At 33.4% G+C, this 22,574-nt stretch overlaps 2 protein-coding genes across 6 annotated transcripts in view; both read left to right on the forward strand.

The window, feature by feature from the left end:
* Positions 1-22,574, forward strand: part of LOC126919871 (trace amine-associated receptor 9) — a 117,908-nt gene that overhangs the window by 47,348 nt on the left and 47,986 nt on the right. For 4 of the 5 annotated variants that reach the window (XM_050729524.1, XM_050729525.1, XM_050729523.1 and 1 more), the window contains 3 exons: positions 10,082-10,198; positions 19,633-19,787; positions 20,092-20,239. In XM_050729524.1, coding sequence (XP_050585481.1) covers positions 10,082-10,198; positions 19,633-19,787; positions 20,092-20,239 — 420 coding nt within the window. The remainder of the gene's footprint in view (positions 1-10,081; positions 10,199-19,632; positions 19,788-20,091; positions 20,240-22,574) is intronic. The other variant, XM_050729526.1, reaches the window with a different exon arrangement.
* On the forward strand, positions 7,817-9,074 carry LOC126919890 (uncharacterized). Its single transcript, XM_050729567.1, has 2 exons — positions 7,817-7,991; positions 8,071-9,074. The coding sequence occupies exon 2, from the start codon at positions 8,151-8,153 to the stop codon at positions 8,850-8,852; it is 702 nt and encodes a 233-aa protein (XP_050585524.1). The 5' UTR covers positions 7,817-7,991; positions 8,071-8,150; the 3' UTR covers positions 8,853-9,074.

The following is a 22,574-nucleotide window of genomic DNA, read 5'->3' on the forward strand; positions in this document are numbered from 1 at the left end:
GAAGAAAAATGGGTGGGAAATGTCAGCAGCCTGTTCATACCGTGCTAAGGAAATTATCACCGTCAGGAATTTGCAGCTGTGCTTCCTGCAGTCGGTGCCTTTTCCGGTATTTCTTCCACTAGTTGGTAGTTACACGTTATCGAAGTTCCTGATCATAATCTTGCTTTCGTTTCCCCTTTTTCTTCCTCCTCTACTTTAACTTTGCTTGACGTAATGTAACGGTGAAATTTATTGCATCGTATTTTCGATACTCGAGAAGTTTAAGATCCTGGTAAAATCAGACATTCGGTTATATTATTTTCCGGTTTAATATATAAGCTTCATTTTACTGTCAACTATTTTACACATCTGGCATTTAGCAACGATTCTAAATAATGTGGTAATGTAATGTAGTAGTAAATAATGATTTAAGGATGGACATCTGGTTTCATATCCACTATAATTTATCACGTAAATTATCGTAAAGTTTTAAATTCCATGCTAGAAAATATATTTCTTTTAAATTTTTTTTTTAAATATCTGTTTAAATGATACGGATCAAAAGATATTACTGTATTTTTGCTTCTAAAATTTATGCTTTAAAATATTGAAATGGTCTTGAAAACCTAAAAATGTACAGTGATGTATTTTGATATCTTATAAAATAGAAACTTTTTCAAATAAGCTTCTTCTATACAGGGAATATTTTTCTATGAAATTTAGATAAACTTTTTTTTTATATGATAAAACTTTCTCAGATTGAAAAGATCCATGCGTTTAGCTATGTTATTATTTTATTATTATACTTTTATTAGTCTTTATTTCACACGATTGAATTGTTAATTCTTACCATTAGAGTTATTTACATATGCACAGTAGTAGATAGAATTAATTCTTAACTTTTTAAAACAAAATATACCAAAATTTGATTGGACCAAACGACTTGATTCTATTTGAGACCAAAAAGTGTCCACTTAATTCAGTCCACGAGGATTAGTCTTTTTAATTAAAGTTGCAAAATTATTCAAATCGTATAATAACCATGTGTATCATAAAACATTTCATTAATAGAACCCGCTGAAGAAATAGTGTTATAGATACGAATTTGATTATTGATAAATAGTAATAAGATATAACGTTTAAAAATGATTCCATAATTGGTATGCAATATAATAATGCCATTCGTCATTTCAATCACGATATAACCCAATAACGATTATAAATTCAGTACAACGGATCAAATACATATTCATTACTGCGCTCAATAAAATTACTGAATCAAATGTTTAATATTACTGAATAAAAATTACGCAGAGCCTGCTGAAACTTCTCTTTCAGCCTTGTCAATCCTGTGTGTGTGAGAGAGCAGAGATACTACTAGGAACATTTTGGTTTAAAAAACAAGACACGTGTCGATGATTCTAAAAATTCAAACTTCAAGAATGGAAAAGAAGTTCTTATGTAAAGAAAGATATAATATTTCACTTGCTGCACAATATTGTTCATAGTTCACTTGCTGATATAATATTTCACAGAAAGGAATGAACTTTGACAGATACCATGGTTTTGCGACGAATAGGAATTCATGTATATAACATAATATGAATTATAAAATCATAAAGTTATATAAATTATGCAATTATAAATTCTCCATAAAATCATATAAAATGACATATGAGTTTATAATGGAGTACAACCAGACTACTTGGCACCAGACGATGCAGACAATACATTAAATGTGTCCCTGTAATGCTGTATTTCATTATGATGTTATTATATTTCTAAAATTATTGATTACGTTTTGTGATAAGTCATATTAATTACAGTAAACTGTTGTATATAAATTTATATACAGATATTAATTTTATATCATTTTGTCTTAAATGTTGTATGTAAAGGTGCGAACATTCCTGTATCTAAACTATTTTACGTTTCTATTATTCTCGTTTCTATCCAACAATCAGCACTAGCAGCACCTATAATTCGATGAACAATGAAATTGACAACATTGTAAAAATAATAACTTATTAATTTATTGGAATGTAAAAAGCTATTCATATCATAATCATGAAAGTATTAAATTACATTCAATTTCATGTATTATAAATTAAGAGAAAATTCTGTATCGTGACACATTCGTACAATACATATCTCGAAAATGCCACAATTGAGAGGGAAATACTTTATTGCCTCGCCTAGAACCAATAACGCAAGCGACAACATTTATTGCTGACATAAAATCATCGTGTGAATTATTCAGTTCACGTGATACAGAAGGTATGGTTTGCGATGCTACCAATCTAAAAAGACTTTGTACAATATCGAATGAATACGAATACGAATGGAAAGCTTTAGATAGCAATTACTAGCAGACGTTTTTAGATCACGATATAAAAGTTTTGACAGTTTATGGGATAGAATAAATTGTACTTTGATATCTCTTACCATTATGGGTTTCAATGAAATATTATAATATCTAGATGTCAATAATAGATATAACAAAACAAGAATAAATTAAATAATAATTTTTAAAAAATATTATAATCCACATGCAAGTACTTTGTTATGTTACATTGATTGGAAAGTTCTGTCGTTCTCCTACTTTGAACCTTGCTTGGAATGTTCAATGCTATTCCATACCACCCACTACTCAGAATATCGAATTTCATCTATCATATGTTCTACGCTTTATGAAATATTTTTAATATTGAATGCAGCAGAAACCTGCAAAAACTGTTTTAAAAAATTCATTCACAAAATTCATTGCTGTTTAACTTATGCTAGTCTTCCTTTAAATTAATGAAACGACATAGACATGTATTATCTTCGTTAGCAGTAACAATAATGTTAAATATAAAGTTGTAGAGTGCAAGGAAGAAACATTTCAAATTTTGTACCCTACTAGACTTTATCCTTGTCGTATAAATACCAACCTGATTTTTTCACATTAACTAATAAAAAGATCGAAGAGTTATAAATTACTTGGAGGGACGATATAAATACGTAGCATACTTGTCACCAACAACAGTAACGTCGCGCATGAAGATAACACGTGTCAGAAAGATACATTTCCAATTCCGTGCCCTACTGTTTTCGTCCCCATCGGATGAGAGTTAACCTGACTTTTCGTTCGGGTAAAGCAACTAACCAAGAGATTGAAGAGCTGTGAATTGCTTAGAGGAACGATTGAGTAAATTCGTTTTGTGGTGAAAATATTCGGTTAAGGTCTCTCGGGAGTGTCTCGAGGATAGCCCGAAACGAGGCCAGGGCGATCCTAGCCCCTCCAGATTATCAGAGCTTTTTCCTGGCTGTACGCCAACGGTCACCATGGCAACCATCTTAAACGTATACTACCCTCTGACGTCTCTCGTCCCCTAACTCCTTTCTTCGTGGTCGCTACTTTATGGATACACCAGCGTCACTGATTCATCGAATCACGTTGTGTCGCCTTTGGCACATCACATTCGAAACTAGACATTTTGACTTCAAGCGGGAGATCTTCTTTAACCCGCTTAAGCTCTGTTGGTACACAAAGAATGCTTCGCGCGTACGTGAAGAACTTGCAAAATATGATTTTTATAATGTTGCTCCTAAAAGCGTGTTTGGGTACAGTTGCGTGAGATGTCTCAGCTAGTGCATAGGAGTGTAGCGGTACTCGACAGCAAACTTTCCAACGGTTTCTGTCCCGTGGCTCGCTACACAAAGACAAGACACCCTATCCTTCGGACAAGATGATTGCCAGATATCGATACATTCTTACAGAATATTTTCAGTTAGCCTAAGGACCCACTATAAATCTTAGGATTTATTTAACTAAGGTCCTCCAAAATGACAAATAATCTTTGTCTTAACAGTCCCTATACATACCACCCACTACGGGAAGATACTGGAAATCTGCTTTTCTCACGTACGACGCTTCCCGTTAGTAACTTTCTCTCAAGGGTGGTCAACATCCTTTTCCAAGCACCAACTCAAAATTTAGCCAATTAACAGCGATGTCCATTTGCCTCACTTTCCGAACCAACGCTTTCCTCAACGAATCCGATGATATCGTATCCTTAGACACACTCAATCATAGTTTTCCTAAGCAGCATCATCGTGACGGAAAGTGAGTCGTTAGACGAGTCGTGAGACGCCCGTTCGAATTGTTCGTTGGTAGTAGGCAGTAATAACTGATCCGAGTTTCTCGACATCTTCGACAATCATCCTCCAACTCGAATCGCACATCGAAGCGTATCGCTCCGAGTTCGAACTTGTAACCGCGAACCGATAATAATAATCGCGCATTCTACGCATAAGTATACACGTACAATATATGTTAATAAATATTCATTGTTAAATATATCTGTTGAAAATAACAACGTGAGTTCTCGCTCGCCATCTATATGCTGACGGCTAGTTACAAAAGAAGTAACTAGAAGTTGTTCCTAGACACGGTCGATAGACCTGATCGATAGTTTTAGGACCACCTCTTGCCTTTTGTTTCATTCATTCTTTTGTGACCCTTCTAAGTGTGTGCAATAAAGGTTTTTCTGCTCCGAGAAGTGTGGAGTTATTATCCATATAACATAATAATAACTAACGCGATCCTACCTCTAAAACATAAAATAACAACAGGTTATGGGCCCAGGTTCGATAATTAGTTATTATTTTTATTGAAAATATTTTAAATAGTGAGAATATTAGGGAGCGCAGAAGATAACCTAAAAAAAAAAAAGGGGGGAGCACGTGGTCGATGATTCAGTGTTGAATATCGTAAAGACGCCTTATCAAAAAAAAATTGCTTGAGTTATAATACAATAATTAGAAGAACGTAAAGATGTCGAGCGGAATGAGTTCTAATATTGAAAAACTAAACAGAGAAAATTACGACACGTGGAAAATGCAAATGAAAGCAATACTCGTTAAGGATGACTTATGGGAATATGTGGATGGTACAATAAGTAAACCCCAAGCAGCGGATGAAGCCTCTCTATGGAATAAAAGGGATGGTAAAGCCCAAGCTGATATTATTCTTGCCGTGAGCTCGAGTGAGCTATGTCACGTGAAGCATTGCAAAACTTCACACGAAATATGGAATAAATTAAAGGAGGTTTACGAATCCAAAGGACCCGCAAGGAAGGCCACGCTCCTGAAACAATTATTGTTCGCGAGAATGTCCGGTAATGAAAATATGTCCGATCATTTAAACAATTTTTTCAGCCACGTGGATAAGCTAAAGGAAATGGACATTGAAATTGCTGATGATCTGCTGTCAATCCTATTGTTATACAGCGTCCCGAGCACGTATGAAAATTTTAGATGTGCGATCGAATCGCGGGATCAATTGCCTACTCCAGAAGTACTCAGGACAAAGCTATTAGAAGAAGCTAATTCCCGTCGTAATTCGAATGTTGCGAGCGATCACCAGGAAGCCCTACAAGTGGAAGATTCAAACAAATACAAAAGGTATGATAAAAATAAAAATTTCTTAAATAAGAATGGACTTACTAAAGCTAATAAGGCAAAACACATTGAATGTTTTTATTGTCACAAACGTGGACATAAGGCGAATCAATGTTTAAAAAGGAAAAATGATGATCATAAAGCTCAACTAGCCCAAGTCCCTGAAATACCCAACACTGAACAATGCCTACATATTTCCAACACTCAGGACGAAGATGATCAGGGTAATAGTATTATTACTGATATCTCGTTGAATACAAATGTGGAATTACCGAAGGAATGGTGCATTGACAGTGGTGCGACGTCACACATGTGCTGTGACATAAACTGTTTTGAATCCATAGAGCCAATCAAAAATCAAAGGGTAAGATTAGCGAATGACAAATTAGCACAAATCAAAGGTAAAGGTACTGCAATACTATTTAGTTACAAAAAAAATAAACTTGAAAAATTCCGATTGGAAAATGCATTGTACGTACCAGAATTAAAGGCAAATTTGATCTCGGTATCAAAAGTTACAGCGAAAGGAAAAAGAATCATGTTCACAAATACGACGGCCACAATACTTGGGGAGAAGGATGAGATCATTACCACCGCAAGTCGCAAAAGGGATTTGTATATTGTAGATACAAGACCTGAATATGTTGGTATGGTGTGTGAAAACAAAAATACACTTATGGACTGGCACTACAAATATGGACACTTGAACGAATCTGACCTGTGGAAATTAATAAATAAGAATATGGTAAACGGTCTACCTGACATAAGACAGAGTAAAATGAATGCTTGCGAAGTATGTCTGAAAGGCAAACAGGCAGCAATCCCAATACCAAAGAGGTCCGAACTAAGAAAATTAGAAATATTGGAACTGATACATTCTGACGTATGTGGTCCTATAAAACAAGCATCTGTAGGCGGAGCAAGGTATTTTGCCACCTTTATAGATGACACTTCAAGGCTAGTACATGTGTATATCCTCAAGACAAAGGATGAGGTTAAGAGCGCATTCTTGAAATTTAAAGCCCTAGTTGAAAGACAAACAGGAAAAAGGATAAAAGCCCTCAGGACTGACAATGGTTTAGAATATCTAGGAAAGGAGTTCACAAATGAATTGGAAAAATGTGGTATTCGCAGGGCATTTACAACTCCCCATACACCTCAGCAAAATGGAGTGGCTGAGCGAATGAACAGGACACTCGTGGAGATGGCACGATGTATGTTGATACAGTCAAACTTACCTATTCATTTTTGGGCGGAAGCTGTTAACACAGCATCATATATTAGAAATAGATGCCCAACAGTTCATGGTAAAACACCATATGAAATTTGGCACAAAAGGAAACCAAGTGTGAATCATCTAAAAATTTTTGGCACTGAAGCTTATGCACTAAATAAGCGGCCCGATAAAGGTAAGTTTGAAGCAAGATCAACAAAATGCATTTTTGTTGGATACGCCGACGAAGCAAAAGCATTCAGATTATGGAATCCAAATAAAAGAAAGATTATAATAAGTAGAGATGTTTCCTTCCTAAAAAAATATTGAATGCCACAATGATGAAACTGAAAATGAACATGAACAATTCAAATATGAATTGATAAACCAAAAACTTGACGAGGAAACCGCAGAAGAGATTCAAGAGCAAGAACACGATGATGATGAAAACATGGATCAAAATGAAAATAGTGGCCAAGATAGATCTGTGGTTAAGAGGGGGCGAGGAAGACCAACCATAATACGTACAGGAAACGTAGGCAGGCCAAGAAAAATTTACCAAACAGTCCCAATAAATCAGGAAATGGTGCAATTAGTCAATGATAATTTGACCGAGTCAGTGGATGAATTGTTATCTGGACCCCATGCCGAAAAATGGAAGGAAGCCATGCAAACAGAATATGACGGCTTGATTAAGAATGATGTTTGGGAATTGGTCAAATGCCCAGCGAATAGATCTCCAATTGGATCAAAATGGGTCTTAAAGACCAAATACAAGGAAAATGGAGAGGTTGAGCGCAGAAAGGCTAGATTAGTAGCGAGAGGTTTTGCTCAAAAACCGGGCATAGAATACAACGAAACCTTCGCTCCCGTGGCTCGATTGACTTCCATTAGAGTCATTATGGCTTTAGCTGCCAAATTGAAACTGGACTTATATCAATTGGATATAACCATGGCGTACACTTACGGCGACTTAAAGGAAGACATTTATATGCAACAAGCCAAGTATTTCGAGGTACCGGGCAAGGAAGATCATGTATATCACTTGAAGAAGTCATTATATGGATTGAAGCAATCGGGTAAACAATGGTTTGATAAATTGAATGGCTTCTTGAAAGAACTCAACCTTAGACAAATGGAGGAAGATCCTTGTGTTTACTCAAAAAGAGATAAAGATAAAATCCTCATACTGGCAGTTTATGTGGATGACTTGATAGTAGCAACTAACAACCATAAGTTGTTTAATCATTTAAAAGAGAACTTAATAAAAAGGTTCGAAATGAGAGACCTTGGAAAGTTGAATTTTTGTTTGGGTCTGCAATTCTACCAAAATAACGAAACCAAAGAGGTTAGGGTAAGTCAAGAGAAATACATTAAAGATATGGTGAAGAAATTCGGTCTAGGAGATGCTAAAATTGCACTCACTCCGTTAGAAGCGAAAATAAACCTTAGTAAAGACGACGACTCACCTGAATTTGACCCGAGCACCTATCGGTCATTGATCGGATCGCTAATGTATGCTGCCATAGCTACCAGACCTGACATAATGTATGCTGTGAGCGCGCTAAGTTGTTTTAATGACAACCCGAAGAGAAGTCATTGGTTATCCGCCAAAAGGGTTTTACGTTACCTTAAGGGAACGTCTAACATTGGTCTATGTTTCAGAGACACTGGTGACGATCTAACAGGATATACCGACTCCGACTGGGGAGGTGATATTGTCGATAGGAAATCTAGAACTGGCTTCATATTCAAATTATCAAATAGTGCCATATCATGGGAATCTAGAAAACAAAAAAGTGTGGCGATTTCCAGCACCGAGGCCGAATACATGGCGCTAACAGAAGCCACTAGAGAAGCCGTATACTTACGACGATTCCTAAACAAGTTCGATACAGTAGCTGGAGATAGAGCAACCAAAATATACTGCGACAACCAGAGTGCAGCTAAGCTGGTACAAAACCCAATGTTCCACGGTCGTACGAAACACATAGACGTCCGACATCACTATGTTCGTGAGATTTTCCAACAGGGGATCATTGGAATTTGCTACATGCCCTCGAATGAGATGCCAGCTGACTTGTTAACGAAAAGTTTGGGAAGGCCAAGTCATAATGCCCACCTAGAGACTATTGGTTTGACGAGCGCTCGAATTCCGTTGAGAGGGGGTGTTGAAAATAACAACGTGAGTTCTCGCTCGCCATCTATATGCTGACGGCTAGTTACAAAAGAAGTAACTAGAAGTTGTTCCTAGACACGGTCGATAGACCTGATCGATAGTTTTAGGACCACCTCTTGCCTTTTGTTTCATTCATTCTTTTGTGACCCTTCTAAGTGTGTGCAATAAAGGTTTTTCTGCTCCGAGAAGTGTGGAGTTATTATCCATATAACATAATAATAACTAACGCGATCCTACCTCTAAAACATAAAATAACAACAATATCCGAGTGATTCTTCTGCACCTATCACGCTCATCACCTCAGGAGGATTTGGAAAGTGTAGCAAGAAACGGTATAAGCGGACTGGGGTTTTTTCATATTTTTGAGAAATGTGCAATGCGTGGAATTTTGTTTCTTCAGATTCTCTATAAATTGATAAAAATCCGCAGTTCAGTTGTAAGATATGTTTTTTCGCTAGGTGCTGCTTATCTTTATTAGTACGGTTGATCTCCGTATTCACGGAGTGTGACAGTTGCCCGCGGATACGTGCTGTCTCTGTTCGCCGATCTGTATTTGTTCAGACAGCTTGAAAAATGCACGTACGAGTAAAGACCCGTGACAAGCTTGGTTTAGATAAAAGGTTCCCTTTGTCAGATTTTTCTACTAGCTTGAGCTTTTGAGTGTGTATATATTCTCATCCGCATTTCTGTGACTCTGACTTTTTTGTAATTGTAAACGACCTGTTAACGTTAATCAAGCTCGTTAATGAAAAGATTAATCACAAATATTATTTACCTTTAAATGTTCAGTATATTGGTGAAAATTGTGGACCTTTTGTAATAAATATAATATATTCAATCCAGTATTGATATAAGTGGGAAAAATATGATCAAGTGTAGAATGTAGACCAAAAGCGAAAAATCATGCTAGAACCATGCTAGATTGCTAGAATACAAAAGTGAAACGTGAATAGAAAAGTGCGCGCGTGAAATAGAATCAGAAGATTGCTTTCGAAGCAGAATTCAATCGACAATTGTATCAGGGAATTGATTACATCGTCGAGTTGTAAATGGCTGACCAACGCAACGTTAAGTTGTACTACTTGAATTGTATTCCGTATTGATTTGCGATTTGAATACGGTTTCCAAACAAAAAAGAAAAGAACGATGGAGTATATTTGTTTTCGTATTTGCTAATACGTAACATCTTGCCTTTGTAATTTAAATGAATATCAATTGAAATTTGGAGGGATTTGTTTACAATTGTGAAAATTTTATTGTTTCAGGCACTTCTTAGAGGAGCTTTAACTCAGCAGAGCGCTGTTATCCTCGTCTGTATGGCAATTGATCGTTACGTTTGTATGCTACACCCGCATCATTATCATAAACACACATCTAAAAAGGTAAAATTTTTTAAATCACCTTTTACGCTATTATCTTGAAAAATACATATCTGAATGTTTTCTTATTTTCCAACTTTCATATTTCTTGACCTTTAGATAATCGTTTTAATCCGTAATAATTTAATCAATTAATAGTGTGCAAAATAAGATAGGATAATAGGAAAATGTACTTGAAGAATTGAAATATGAAATCTAATAAGTGTCTTTCTTGCTGTCATCGTAAATCTTAAAAAAAGTTGTCTATTTATCTACATTTCACTTTTTATGTCATTTAGTATCTATACAATTAGCTCTTTTTCTGGTACATTTTAACGATCATTCATATATGTTTCTCCTTATTCAAGAGAACTTATTTTTTACAATTTATTTTTTGATGGATTGAAATCACTATAAAAGATGAGGTCGAGAAAGTTATGAAACACATTTTTCTTCATCTATAATTCTAAAGACCATCCTGTATATATATATTATATGTTCACACAGTTCTTTATTTCAATCTTACATTTTATTAATTAATTTATAAATAACAATGGAAGTTAAATATACGAGTATAATTTTCAATTATACATAATTTATGTAGATAAAACATTTCAAAATGGAAATATGTAGTACTGAAAACAGTTGAAATTGTTTTCCATAATTTAATAGTAAACATTTCTATAATCGAGAGATGAATATGTACAAATAAATAAACGTGTCAATCCAATATTCCAAAATTTTCAAGCATGGGACCACGCTAAAATTGATATATCGATGCTGTCAATTTATTTTGATATCTTGCAAAATCTGCGACTGAGAGTTGTAGAAAGAAGGAGATTGTCATACACGATATATCATACTAAGATCTTCTAGAATACATTAAAATTTTGTATATTTTGTCAGAAATCGTTTTAACCGAGTTTCTTCTTTTTCCATCCATATTTATTATTTATTATTTAAATTAACGTAGAAAACTCGCTGGCAATGTATTTTTAAAAGTTATCGATAGATATTAAAAAATGTCTTGAGATCACCGAGAAACCTCACTTTCAGGAAAAGGATAACAACCATTCTATCATATCTATCATAACTTTGGAACAGCTTGAAGTATAGCCGGGCGATAGTGACAGATTCAGAATTGATAGAATAAATTTTCCACGATTATAGTTATTCCGATTGATCATCTATTGACTTTTCTACGTAAGCACCCAAGATACCTTGTGTGATAATCAGGATATCTTCTTCTTAACTTTTCTCGAATTTTTATATCTCATTTTCATTCTTGTTTCAGCAAGCGTAAACGACGTTTAATGTTTCATGAGAAGCTTTAGCGCAAAAGTGAAACAACAGATGCTGCATGATAATAACAATTTCATTACATATCTTTGAAATAATTATCTAATAGTAATCAAAAAAATGCAATAATGTTAACTTCACAGTCCAAGGACTGTAATGTTATATTTTTCTATTAGAAACTATATACAATGGTTTCACTTGGAAGATTTTAGGATTAGTATTGTACTATTCATCACAGTCCTTTAACTAAAGTTTATTATTGCCATCCATTTACCTCAGTAGTCAGAGTCAGTGTCTCGTGCACAGATAGGGTCTCTGAAGCCACTTAATCCTCTATCACTTGAAGTAAAGCTGATAGTTGTTCACCAGCGACGAGATGTACGAGACGATTTATAATTTCAAATAACGCTTCCCGGGTGCTAGCGTTTCTCTGTATAGACGCGCCGTTGATTTTTAACAACAAAATCATAATGCTGAACTTCTTCGGTGTTTGTGAATTTGGCGACCCACTTTACGGTAGTGAAGTATTTTATTTTCCATAATCTCGTAAGTTCCACGCCATTTGCCTGCGTGGATATCGAGCAAATTGTGAATATTTACTTTGAAAAGATGTTTTATCATACGACTTATTTATTATATACGTAATTATTACACTGTGATTTTTTTATACACCTATAAGAAATTTAAAACTGCAAAATCCACAAAATGTGCATAACATGCAAAAGTACGTACATAGAATATGCAAAGATTAGTACCTGTTATAACGTTTAGTAAGTAAAACAAATGTTTCTTCATTTGTCCTTATAAAAACACGAATTCGCATAAATATCCGTAGTCTAATAATTATGTTACCAGATCCTGTTTACGTTTTTTTTCTTTAGTCTTTTGACAGTGCTGCTAGCGTTTTGTACCAGAAATTCTCCTGTTTTATTTCATCAATACATTCAATGGCTTCTTAGAATTTAGCTGTAAATTCATCCACGATCTCCTGCCTCTTAGCATAGCAATTGCTCTTGCAGTTCAGCTGTAAGTTCGTCCACGACACGTAATCTTTTCAGTGGTTTCCTTCGGTTTAGCCGTATATTCGACCGCGCTATCCACTTTCCTGCGGTTACTAGTGGTTACCAGGCACTGGTTAAGAGGAGGGAAGTAATAACAGACGCCATTCCTTACTTTCGTACTTACTTACAGTTCTGAATTGTTACACTTGATAGTTTTTTGAAATCGTCGGGGATTATTCATTTAAAACTTTTATTCATCTGGCAAACTGTAAACCATATGCATTTTATGTTAGACACTGCAGTTAGAATAATGCAACGATGAAATATAAGAACGTGTAATATAATATCAAGTACTGTAATAAGATACCAAAAGTGGCGGTGTATAAAGCTTAAGTGCTTGAAACTTTAAAGTTTAATTTTATGTTAAATACCAAGCCTTTGGGCCGGACAACTTTCAAAGCTTTAAGACTCAATCCTCAAAATTATCGAAGTTTAAATAATTATCAGTTACTTTGTATTTTAATAACATGTCTTGCATATTGTCTACAAACTTTGATCACACATGGAAACGTAAATAATTGCTTGGTGTTCTGTTACCTGTTACCTGTTACCTTGGTGTTACCTGTTCTTCTTTCTTTCTAATTAAATTACCAACTTTCGAAAATGATTAATTTGGAAGTAGTGTATTAGCTTATACCTGGTATTATGCATATTTATATATAAATAGTTGGATTCAATATTATTAAATATTCAACAGAATATTAAATATAGAACTTGAATAAAGGTACTACTTTAAAATCGGTTCATGCACTGCCAAGTTTCTTTAAATTGTTTTTACGAAATTGAGAGTTTCAATTGAATGTATAAAAATTATATTCAACAAATATCACGGAACGTGAATAAAGATCCTTGGCTAAAGATAATTTGAAAATTGTATTGTATCAAACAATTGAAACGTGCTGTGAAGTTTTACACGCAAAGTTTGGCACGAATAAGTGGATTTGTTGAGAATACACGGATATGTACAAGAGGCGCGCTCAGTCGAAGAATCTCATACACCGTGGTGTACACTATAGTTGATCCCTTGAGAATCTCAGTTTCAGAGTGTCGCTTGTATTCTCTTTTCTATTTTCTTCGCTTTTATTTACTTCTCAAAATAGGATTACTACGCTTTGTATTGGATTCTGCATTCATTCTAATGTCCTTCCTTGCTAGACACACATATACAATCTTTTATTTAGATACGTACAAATATAATAAAATGTACTTATTTATATTATCTTACTGTCTTAAACTTTAAAGATATAATACATACGTATGTATTCGTCAGATTGGCCAAATTTTATTTGAAACAAAAATAAAAAATAACTATTTGAAGTAATGAATAATGTATTTCAAATATATTATTTTTATTCACTAGATAACACGAGAAGTGTATTTACATTTTGTCTTAATACCAAATAATATTTTAACATAGTTATCGCTCTCAAATAAAGTAGCAAATAATTTGGATTTCAATATTTATTTGAATTTTAAATATCATATTTGGCATACATTTGAAAGTCATAAACAATGAAACCGAATTTGTACATAACAGTATTTGCTCTTGGAATTGCTTTCATTTCAATTATCCTCAAATAACATGTTGCCTGCACGCGTGGGACGCCGTGAGAAAATCTGTATCATCGACGTGGTTAATAATATGATTATTGAAAATAGAAGATCATTTCGTTTGATATTTGAATAATGAAATAGCTCGAAGAAAATATGAATTTCAGGGAAAGCTACAAAAGAGTAATATATCATAAAGAGAACGTCTAAAGAATCTTTTCTACATTCAGCTTGTGGATATTACATTCTAAAAATATGACTAATTGTCATTCCGAGATATCTATCGTAAATGGAAACTTTTGCTCAGTGTTACGTACCAGTACACACTAATAATTAAATATACATGTTATATAAGAATAACGATCTTTGATATTTTTCTAAAGAACGAATTTATTACATAGCCACATACATAGATATAGACGTATGAAATGCACATCATTGGTTTCTTCGTTTTTTAGAAGAGAGAAAAAAAGCTAAGCCGACACAGTATACGAACAAATGTACAGCGAATCGATTTCACGACAGTTTCGTTCCCTTTTTTTATGCGAGGTAACCCGTTGAATGACTCCTCCCCGCAAGCGTTATCTCTCAGCTTTTTGTCGAGCAGCCAAATCGCCGGCTTTCCCACTTTTACTCGACTGTCGAACTCGTTCGCAATGAAAAGCGTCGTATCCGAGGGATCCTTCAAGACAATCGAGTTCGCCTTTAAAACAACGCGACTTGCTCGCACAAAAATATCTCGTCTTCTCGAATTTTACATCAGATCATAAAACTCGGAAATATTTTTCATTCTCCTATGTCGAAAATTATATTATGCTTACTATCCGATATCATATTCCGTTATCTGAGTTATTGTGTACATAAAATAGATCTGGTCCTATAAGACCCAACTTAACTCAAGAGCTGTGTGAAATATTTTCGCTTTGGGAAACCGTTATGGTTATTATTAATATCTGTTTGCTTCAGTATGGCTACACTTCTCTATTTTATGATTATTATGTGGGGATATTTATAAATAACTATTATATAGGATTTCCAATTAATCCAACGAGTTTACGATGTATTTTCTAGGGAATCGTCATGGTTATTTTTAATTGAAGATTTTTCCTATTTGTTTATTTGAATATGGTTACATCGATGCGTTAAATAAAGATAAATTGATACATTTTATTGCAAATGTTTTTTACATGGGAGGGAAGTTTTTAACGGTAAGTTATTTAGGCATAAGACAGTATCGAATATTTGTATCTAAAGGCAGTATACGTGTAAAGAAATGTACGAGTATTTACATTTCTATGCATACTGTGATTATTCATTGAAATTACTGATGTAATGAATATGTAGTAAGGTGAGCTAAAAGGACAGAAAAGATACATGTTGCTTATTATATAGTGCATATATTTGAGTGGAATTCATTCCCTAGGGTGTATTACAACCTGTGCACACACAATCTACACTATTAAGTTGGCGTATATGAAATATTTCTCCGAACTTTGAATTTGGCCAGTCCATACCACCTATTAAATGCCACATATTAAGGTAGAAAAAATTTGCTACAAGTTACACAGCTAATCACAACATCTAATAATATACACAAATAATCAGAATATTAAATAAGATTAAGAAAAAATGTAATTTTCTCATATTTATACTATTATTTCTTTTCTCATATAATCTCTAGAGATATGTATATTAGTTGTAAGTTTATATATATTAAGGCACAAAAATACAGTTCAAGGAACCTACAAAAATTCGGAATAATTTAACTTTATGTTTAATTGATCCAAAAAGATGTTTTAATATAAAAGATGAATCAGACGAAGAACGTAATCTGACAATTTGCTGACTCTCGTAGACTATTCACTCCGTAATTTTCCGCCAATTGAATGTTCATCGATTTCTACTGTCCTCTTTTCTAGTTTGATCAAAATAATAGTCGATGTTTCTTCCTGATTCCACTTGCAAAATTTCAATAACATTGTGAAAAACTTCAATTTTCATGATTAATATAAACAATAGCGATAACATATTTATGCATTATTGGATCAGGGGAGAAATAACGTCGGTTTTACAAACGTAACAGCAATTTCATATATCATAATATTGTTACTTTGTCCGGTTATGTTTTTAATTAATTAGGAATATTAATTATATCCGCGTAATAAAATGAATAGTAGAGTATATTGCATATTATTATACGCATATTCAAATTGATATCTTCAAAGTCTAGAAACAATTCAAAGTTTCTTTTAACATATTTTTTACCTCATCTGATCAGATTTGATTTGATTTTAACTCTGTTGATTTTTTTTTTAATACACATTATACATTATTTTTGAATATTTGACGTAAGGTGCATGGGATTTCTTAATTAAAATTAAAAGGCTTTTCTTTTGTCGATATTACATTTGCTTATGAAATATTTTCAAAGAACAATACGACAAATAAAAGAAATATACATGCAGGATATAATAATAATTGCTTAATTTGCCGTAGTTTAATTTTAACTGAAGCAAGACAATTTTGAATCTCTGCTATTATTTTTCCGTGTTTGAGTTGAAAATTCAGTTTCCTATGTATCGTGTAAGTTGAAATGATGTTACAAATCCTTAAAATTAATATACTAAATAAATATACTAAATTAAACTACTATACTATAATTAATGTAGCAAATAAAGAAAATTGTAATATTATTATAAATGCTTACCGGTAAATTCGTCTATAGTATTATGAATAGTTTATTTCTATTTTTTGTTTCATAACTTTGTTGTTACAATATCACAGAGTAGAAAAATCAGGGGTCATTTTTGGATAAAACTGACTTCCTTAAGTAAATATGCGATTAAAAACGTTTTACAGCGATAAATTAAACAAACAGTTCATTTGAATGGTAATTTGAATAGAAGTTTATTTCGATGGCGGTTAATTTTAACTAATAGAAACTGTTTCATAGTTTCGCCGTAGTTGGAAGTACGTGTTAACATTTATTGGCAAAGTTCTTGGATCTGCAATCATAGCTAATTCGTAGAACTACATACATAGAAGTAAGTTTACTGCAAGATCAAGTTAGTAATAACATTGCGAACGAAGGAAGATGAAAATCTGTAGCGAACTACGAGTTTCTATAATTGCTTTGTATTTCTTATACAAGAATTTGTTCAAAGTTCCATATTGTTTAACGTGTAGCTTTCAACGAAACATTAAATAATTTGAAACGACAAACTTTCACAAATGATACGCATACAGAACTGATTTCGATCGAACCAAATATTGACCGTAAGCATATTAATGAATTTGTTCGATTAATGATATGTACATATCACACGAATTTTGGTATGCCATGAAATGTGTGTTCCACCTCCTTTCAGAACCGTGTACATTATTATTATTACAAATTTAATACATTTCCTCGATACGAACCCTTTTTACAGCCGATACGTGCAAAAAGATCTCTATATTTTGTAATTTGTGCAAATTGGTTTGAATTCACCGATATTATAATAAATGATATATAAATAACTATACATTGAAAGTAATACATTTCTTTCAAAATTATTTTCGGTTATCGACTCTTTGACAGCAGATGTAAATGTAAAATAACTACATAAAAAATAGATGGGTTATTATTTCGTAGATTCAATGTATTTGCAATTAGATTTATCGTAAGAAATAAATTTTTTGTCACCAGAATGATACCTAATTATTTCACTTTGTGACTCTGAATTGTAAGCTCAGGGAACGATGATCTATCGCTTGGATTACTTTCGAAAATTAGCTTAAATGAAGTGGATATTAATAGGGCATTGGTACGTACTGTGGTTAATTTCTCGAGCAGTCGGTTCGAGTGCTTTTCTATGTTAGTTACTAATTTCCGACCATCGGTACTGTTACACGTTTGCTGAAAATATCGGCTTGCTTTTAGAGGTCAGTTTGTGACTATTCTAATAAAGACACGAGTTGCTACGGTCGAAAATTTTATACGTATAGCGTGTAGAAAGGAGAGGTAAAAAAATAAGCTGAAAGTGCATGGAATACCACCTCTTTCCTAAAAAGTTTAATTTAGAGAAAAAAGGAAATTCATATTGAAAAATTTGTCGTGTATATATGCATTATATTAATAAAATAAATAAAAACAGCGTAAATAAAATTAACAAAATTAAATATACTTTTTCACATTAAACAAATTGATTTGGTTATATTCAATTTTTATTTCTTTCCTCTTCCAGGTTTCATAAACCTTGGAAAATCAAAATTGAAAAAAATTGTGGGATACTTATGAATGTTTCCACTATGTCATAAAATCATTCATTACGTCAAATGTTTGGAAGTTTTATTAAATAAGTTGAAAATAAAATTTGAAAGTTTGTCAGAGACTCAGATTGCTTATGGTGGGCGAAATATTGATTATCACTACTTGCTTCCTGTAACGGATAGCGTTGGTTAAAAATAATTTCTCGGTAACAATTTGAAGTACAATACAAGCAGTTGCTCTTTTTCATTGTTTTAAGTATACATAGATATTTTTAAGTGTACATGAAAATTATTTAACACTATCCGAAATAACAACTTACATCGTATTTCTTTTAAGAAAAAACGTAGGGTAGGGCGTTTGTAAAAATAAATTGAAAATATACAATAAAATTTTTCTATTCCAATCGTCGTTAAATCGAGTTTGGAAACTTGTCAAGTGCACACTTTTTAGGAATAATTCCAAACTGAATAGGCGGGAATAATCAGCAAACCACTATCCTACGTATAAAAACAAATAAATATATATATAAAATAAAATTTTTTCGTCAAAACTCTGTCAATTTAACAACTGTCTCGTTAATTTAAAATTATATCTCGTCCGATTCGTTTCAGTTTTAACCCTTTCGCGGATAAAGAAATTCAATGGAAATGTGTCAACACAAACACGAGATAATTACGAAACTTTATCCACGTTATGAACAGGTCTTTTGAAAGTAATTTAGTTTTCGAAAAAGTAGAATTGAACATTAATCAGGAATTACTTTGATACACATGCATCTCACGAATTTCCAAGTTCTCTGTACATATTGTATTATTTATATACAGGGTGGTTAATATGAAGTGTATAACTATTACTACTCAGTCACGGTATTATTATATTCAGAAAAATGTAATATTTTCTTCTTCATATTTACAGATAAAAGCCAATGTAAATTACACATATTATATATTTTCTACTACTCTAACTTTTCTTTCCGTATTTCAGCTAGACGCGCGAAACAGATTTTTCGCTGCATAAATTTATAATTGTTCAACCTATTAACCCCTTAACCTACAACTACGGGCATAGCTCGTAGTACGATGATCGGACCAAACGTAAATATTACGGACATAGCCCGTAGTACGTGCTACACAAGTCGTGCGAATGGCTCGAAGGTTGCGCAAGCTTGTTTACGTTTTCGGCCCAAAATTCTCGAAAGTAAATCGTAGATTAAGAGGTTAAACATAATCGCATGTATAATCACATATGCTCAAAAAGAAAAAAAAGAATGATTATTTTTTGTGTATGTGACGCAGTATTACATGCGGCAGGGTTGCGTGGCAGTGATGTCAACTACTTGGATAGCAAGCGTGGCAATTTTTGGTGCTCTCGTACTACCAAGAGGTGGTTACTACTTTAACGGCTCTGGTCTCCTTGCCTGCGACCCTTTCTTCGCCAGGGCTTCCCTTCGGTATTTTTTAAATTCATGATAATAATCATTAAAAATATTAGCTAACTTGATAATTGGTTTACTAAGTACAATGTTGTGTACTAAATTGTAAATATCGTTCTTGTACCATAAATTAAACAAGCTAAGGTAAGGTTTAATCTATCTATTATAGTTTTTTCTCTCCTTTGGCTTCAATTTATTCGCCTTATCCATGTTTACTCGTGTCTTTATACCTATCCCTCTTACTCTATTTATCCTTTCTCATTTTTGAAAAATTGCTTCGTATAAAGGAACGAAAATTTATTGCGTTCTTCCTTATTTTCAGGATTCTTGCGTGCTGTTGTTTTTATTTCCCTACAACGATGGTGCTGATGTACTGCTACGGTTCAGCCTTCCACGTTAACAAACTGCGCCTGAAAAGGGTGGTTTGCGTTAACACGCCGGAGGTCGTTAGTGGAGGCCATATGGAGAGGGTAAGTCAAGTTTGGTACTACTCGAACCTCCAATCAATAGGCTCAATTTAAAAAGAGCTCGGCTGACAACAAAACCGCGATAGCTCGCTTAACGATTCATCAAATTGCTTGATGCTCAATCAGACATAATACTTAATGAAATGGCTTTACAGCACAACCTAATCTCAATAATACTTACGAGTGAGAGAAAATAAAACTAGTTTCTCGGTAAATAACGCTTGTCCCAAACGATTGCTGATCGAAATAGACAGTTATTTGACCATTCTTACTGTATAATGTATACGTAGGTCTGTGATGTAATATCCTTTTTGTATGTTGCAATATTTACTAATTTCATTGATAAATGGAAACTACAAGAAAGTACGATAAATCATAGGCAAACAATTTTAAAATTCAGTAAAATCAATAATTCTTTGATGACCGTTTTGCAACAACATGTAAAGATCTCATTAAGAATATTTCAAATTCTAAAAGTACAATATACTCGTAGTAAATTTTTTAATATATTATAAAATGTTATTCTGTAATATATATAATTACATTAACGTACAAGTATATAAATATCAGTTTCATAATATTGTTTTATACAATAATGTTACATTTTTATTTGTGTGCATATAAATATCTAGCATTTATTTATGTTTGACTAGAACTACTAGGATAATTAGTACAAGGGATTTAGTTTAACTATGTGTATACAGAAGAAATTCCAGTAAACCGGAACGTGCACCAGTATTTCCACAAGCACGTGTATAATCGTTATGGCATACTTAAGCGCATACTATTACATATTATTATTGTTACGTGAGCGATTCACACATCTATGCATAGAAGACGTAGCTTAATTTTGGCTGTTAACATTTTCTATGTTTTACATAATTTATTCTATTCTCTACATATTCTGAACTGTCAAAATGATCAACATAACAAGTTCGTAATTTTTCATAGAAATTTTGAAAACTTACAATGATGCGTTTTTAGGAATTCGAATGTCTTTTTATAAAATATATGCATAAAAACTTATGTTTTACTTTCATTTGTACTTTTACACGTTTCGTGTATGTTTTATACGGCATTACAATTACAACCATAGCAGTCAAACATTGATGCTGATATAGTGAGATCGTAAAATCCGTTGGGTGTCGAAGTTACGTGTTCCAGCGTCTGGATGAACGAGTTGACAGAAACTTGAGAAGATAAGTGTTGGGAACTTCGGTCAGGGCTACATGATCTATACCTTTAGTTTCTGTTCAATTCCTATCACAAGGTAGAGATCGCTGCTAGCGATTCTAGATGTCAGTGAATCAATCACTTCCGTTACTTCGTGCTTTAAACCTTAAAGCCTCGCTACGCCGTGAAGGCTACTGTACGGTAAACAGCAGTCCTATTGTATAAATATCGAGTTTTCTCAAGTCGTGAGCAATCCCGACTATTCGATTGCTCTCAATTGAATCTTTCCCCTGTTAGAACAGTCTGTTAATAATTAACGCGTGGATTGTCGGTTTTCACGAGGCTGATTGGCCTAAGTGTTTTATTCACGATTTGTGTGTTTTATTCACGTTTTATCCAATACGTATAATGTCAATTATATGCATTACGATATTAAATATAATAAAAAATGTACATAAAATATGTACAGGGTGCGGTCGAATAACATGTGTAAAGTAACGTATGAGACGATTCCTTATGAAAAGATAAGAACAAAATATGGAATAAAATTGTTTCAGTTTAGACTTGGTTTACGAGAAAATGAAGTTTGAAAATTTAAACGTGAAATATGCTGACACCGTTTGGCGGGATGAAAATGAAACACCCTGAAACATTATTGAAAGGTTCCTGCGTGCGCAAAGGGAAATTTTTTACTGTAATTTGCTGGTGATATTATAATGAAAAATATGAAAACTTCGAGATGAATTAGGGGTATTAAGATATTCGTATCAAATTCCTCATATTTCCAGATTCTAATGTAATATATTATACTTTTAGTCAGAATTTTGTAGTTGCTTTATAAATTTCACGTTCTGGAAATTTTCGTAGAAATTTATTATGCAGATGTAATGAGAAGAATGATAAATGGTCGGATGTAGGCAATTATACGTATGTGTCAAATTTCTGTAACTACATAGCGAATATTATAAATGGTCATCAAGGGTAACAGTGAGAACATGCGATATTGTTCTTCCAGTAATGTGAAAAATAATTAGCATCGGTAGATGAGAGTTCGTAATCGACCGAAAATCCACGGGTCATTAGCTGCTTTCCTGCATACACTTTCAGAAACGTATTCACCAAGGCCCCGAGACATCGAAGTAAACTAGGCTAAGTGCGCGACACC

This window comes from Bombus affinis, chromosome 8, assembly GCF_024516045.1.
Source record: "Bombus affinis isolate iyBomAffi1 chromosome 8, iyBomAffi1.2, whole genome shotgun sequence".
In the NCBI taxonomy this organism is placed as follows: Eukaryota; Metazoa; Arthropoda; class Insecta; order Hymenoptera; family Apidae; genus Bombus; species Bombus affinis.

Bases quoted from the DNA above. Each gene is read 5' to 3' on its own strand.
- LOC126919890 (XM_050729567.1), top strand. From the start codon at position 8,151: ATGTATGCTGCCATAGCTACCAGACCTGACATAATGTATGCTGTGAGC.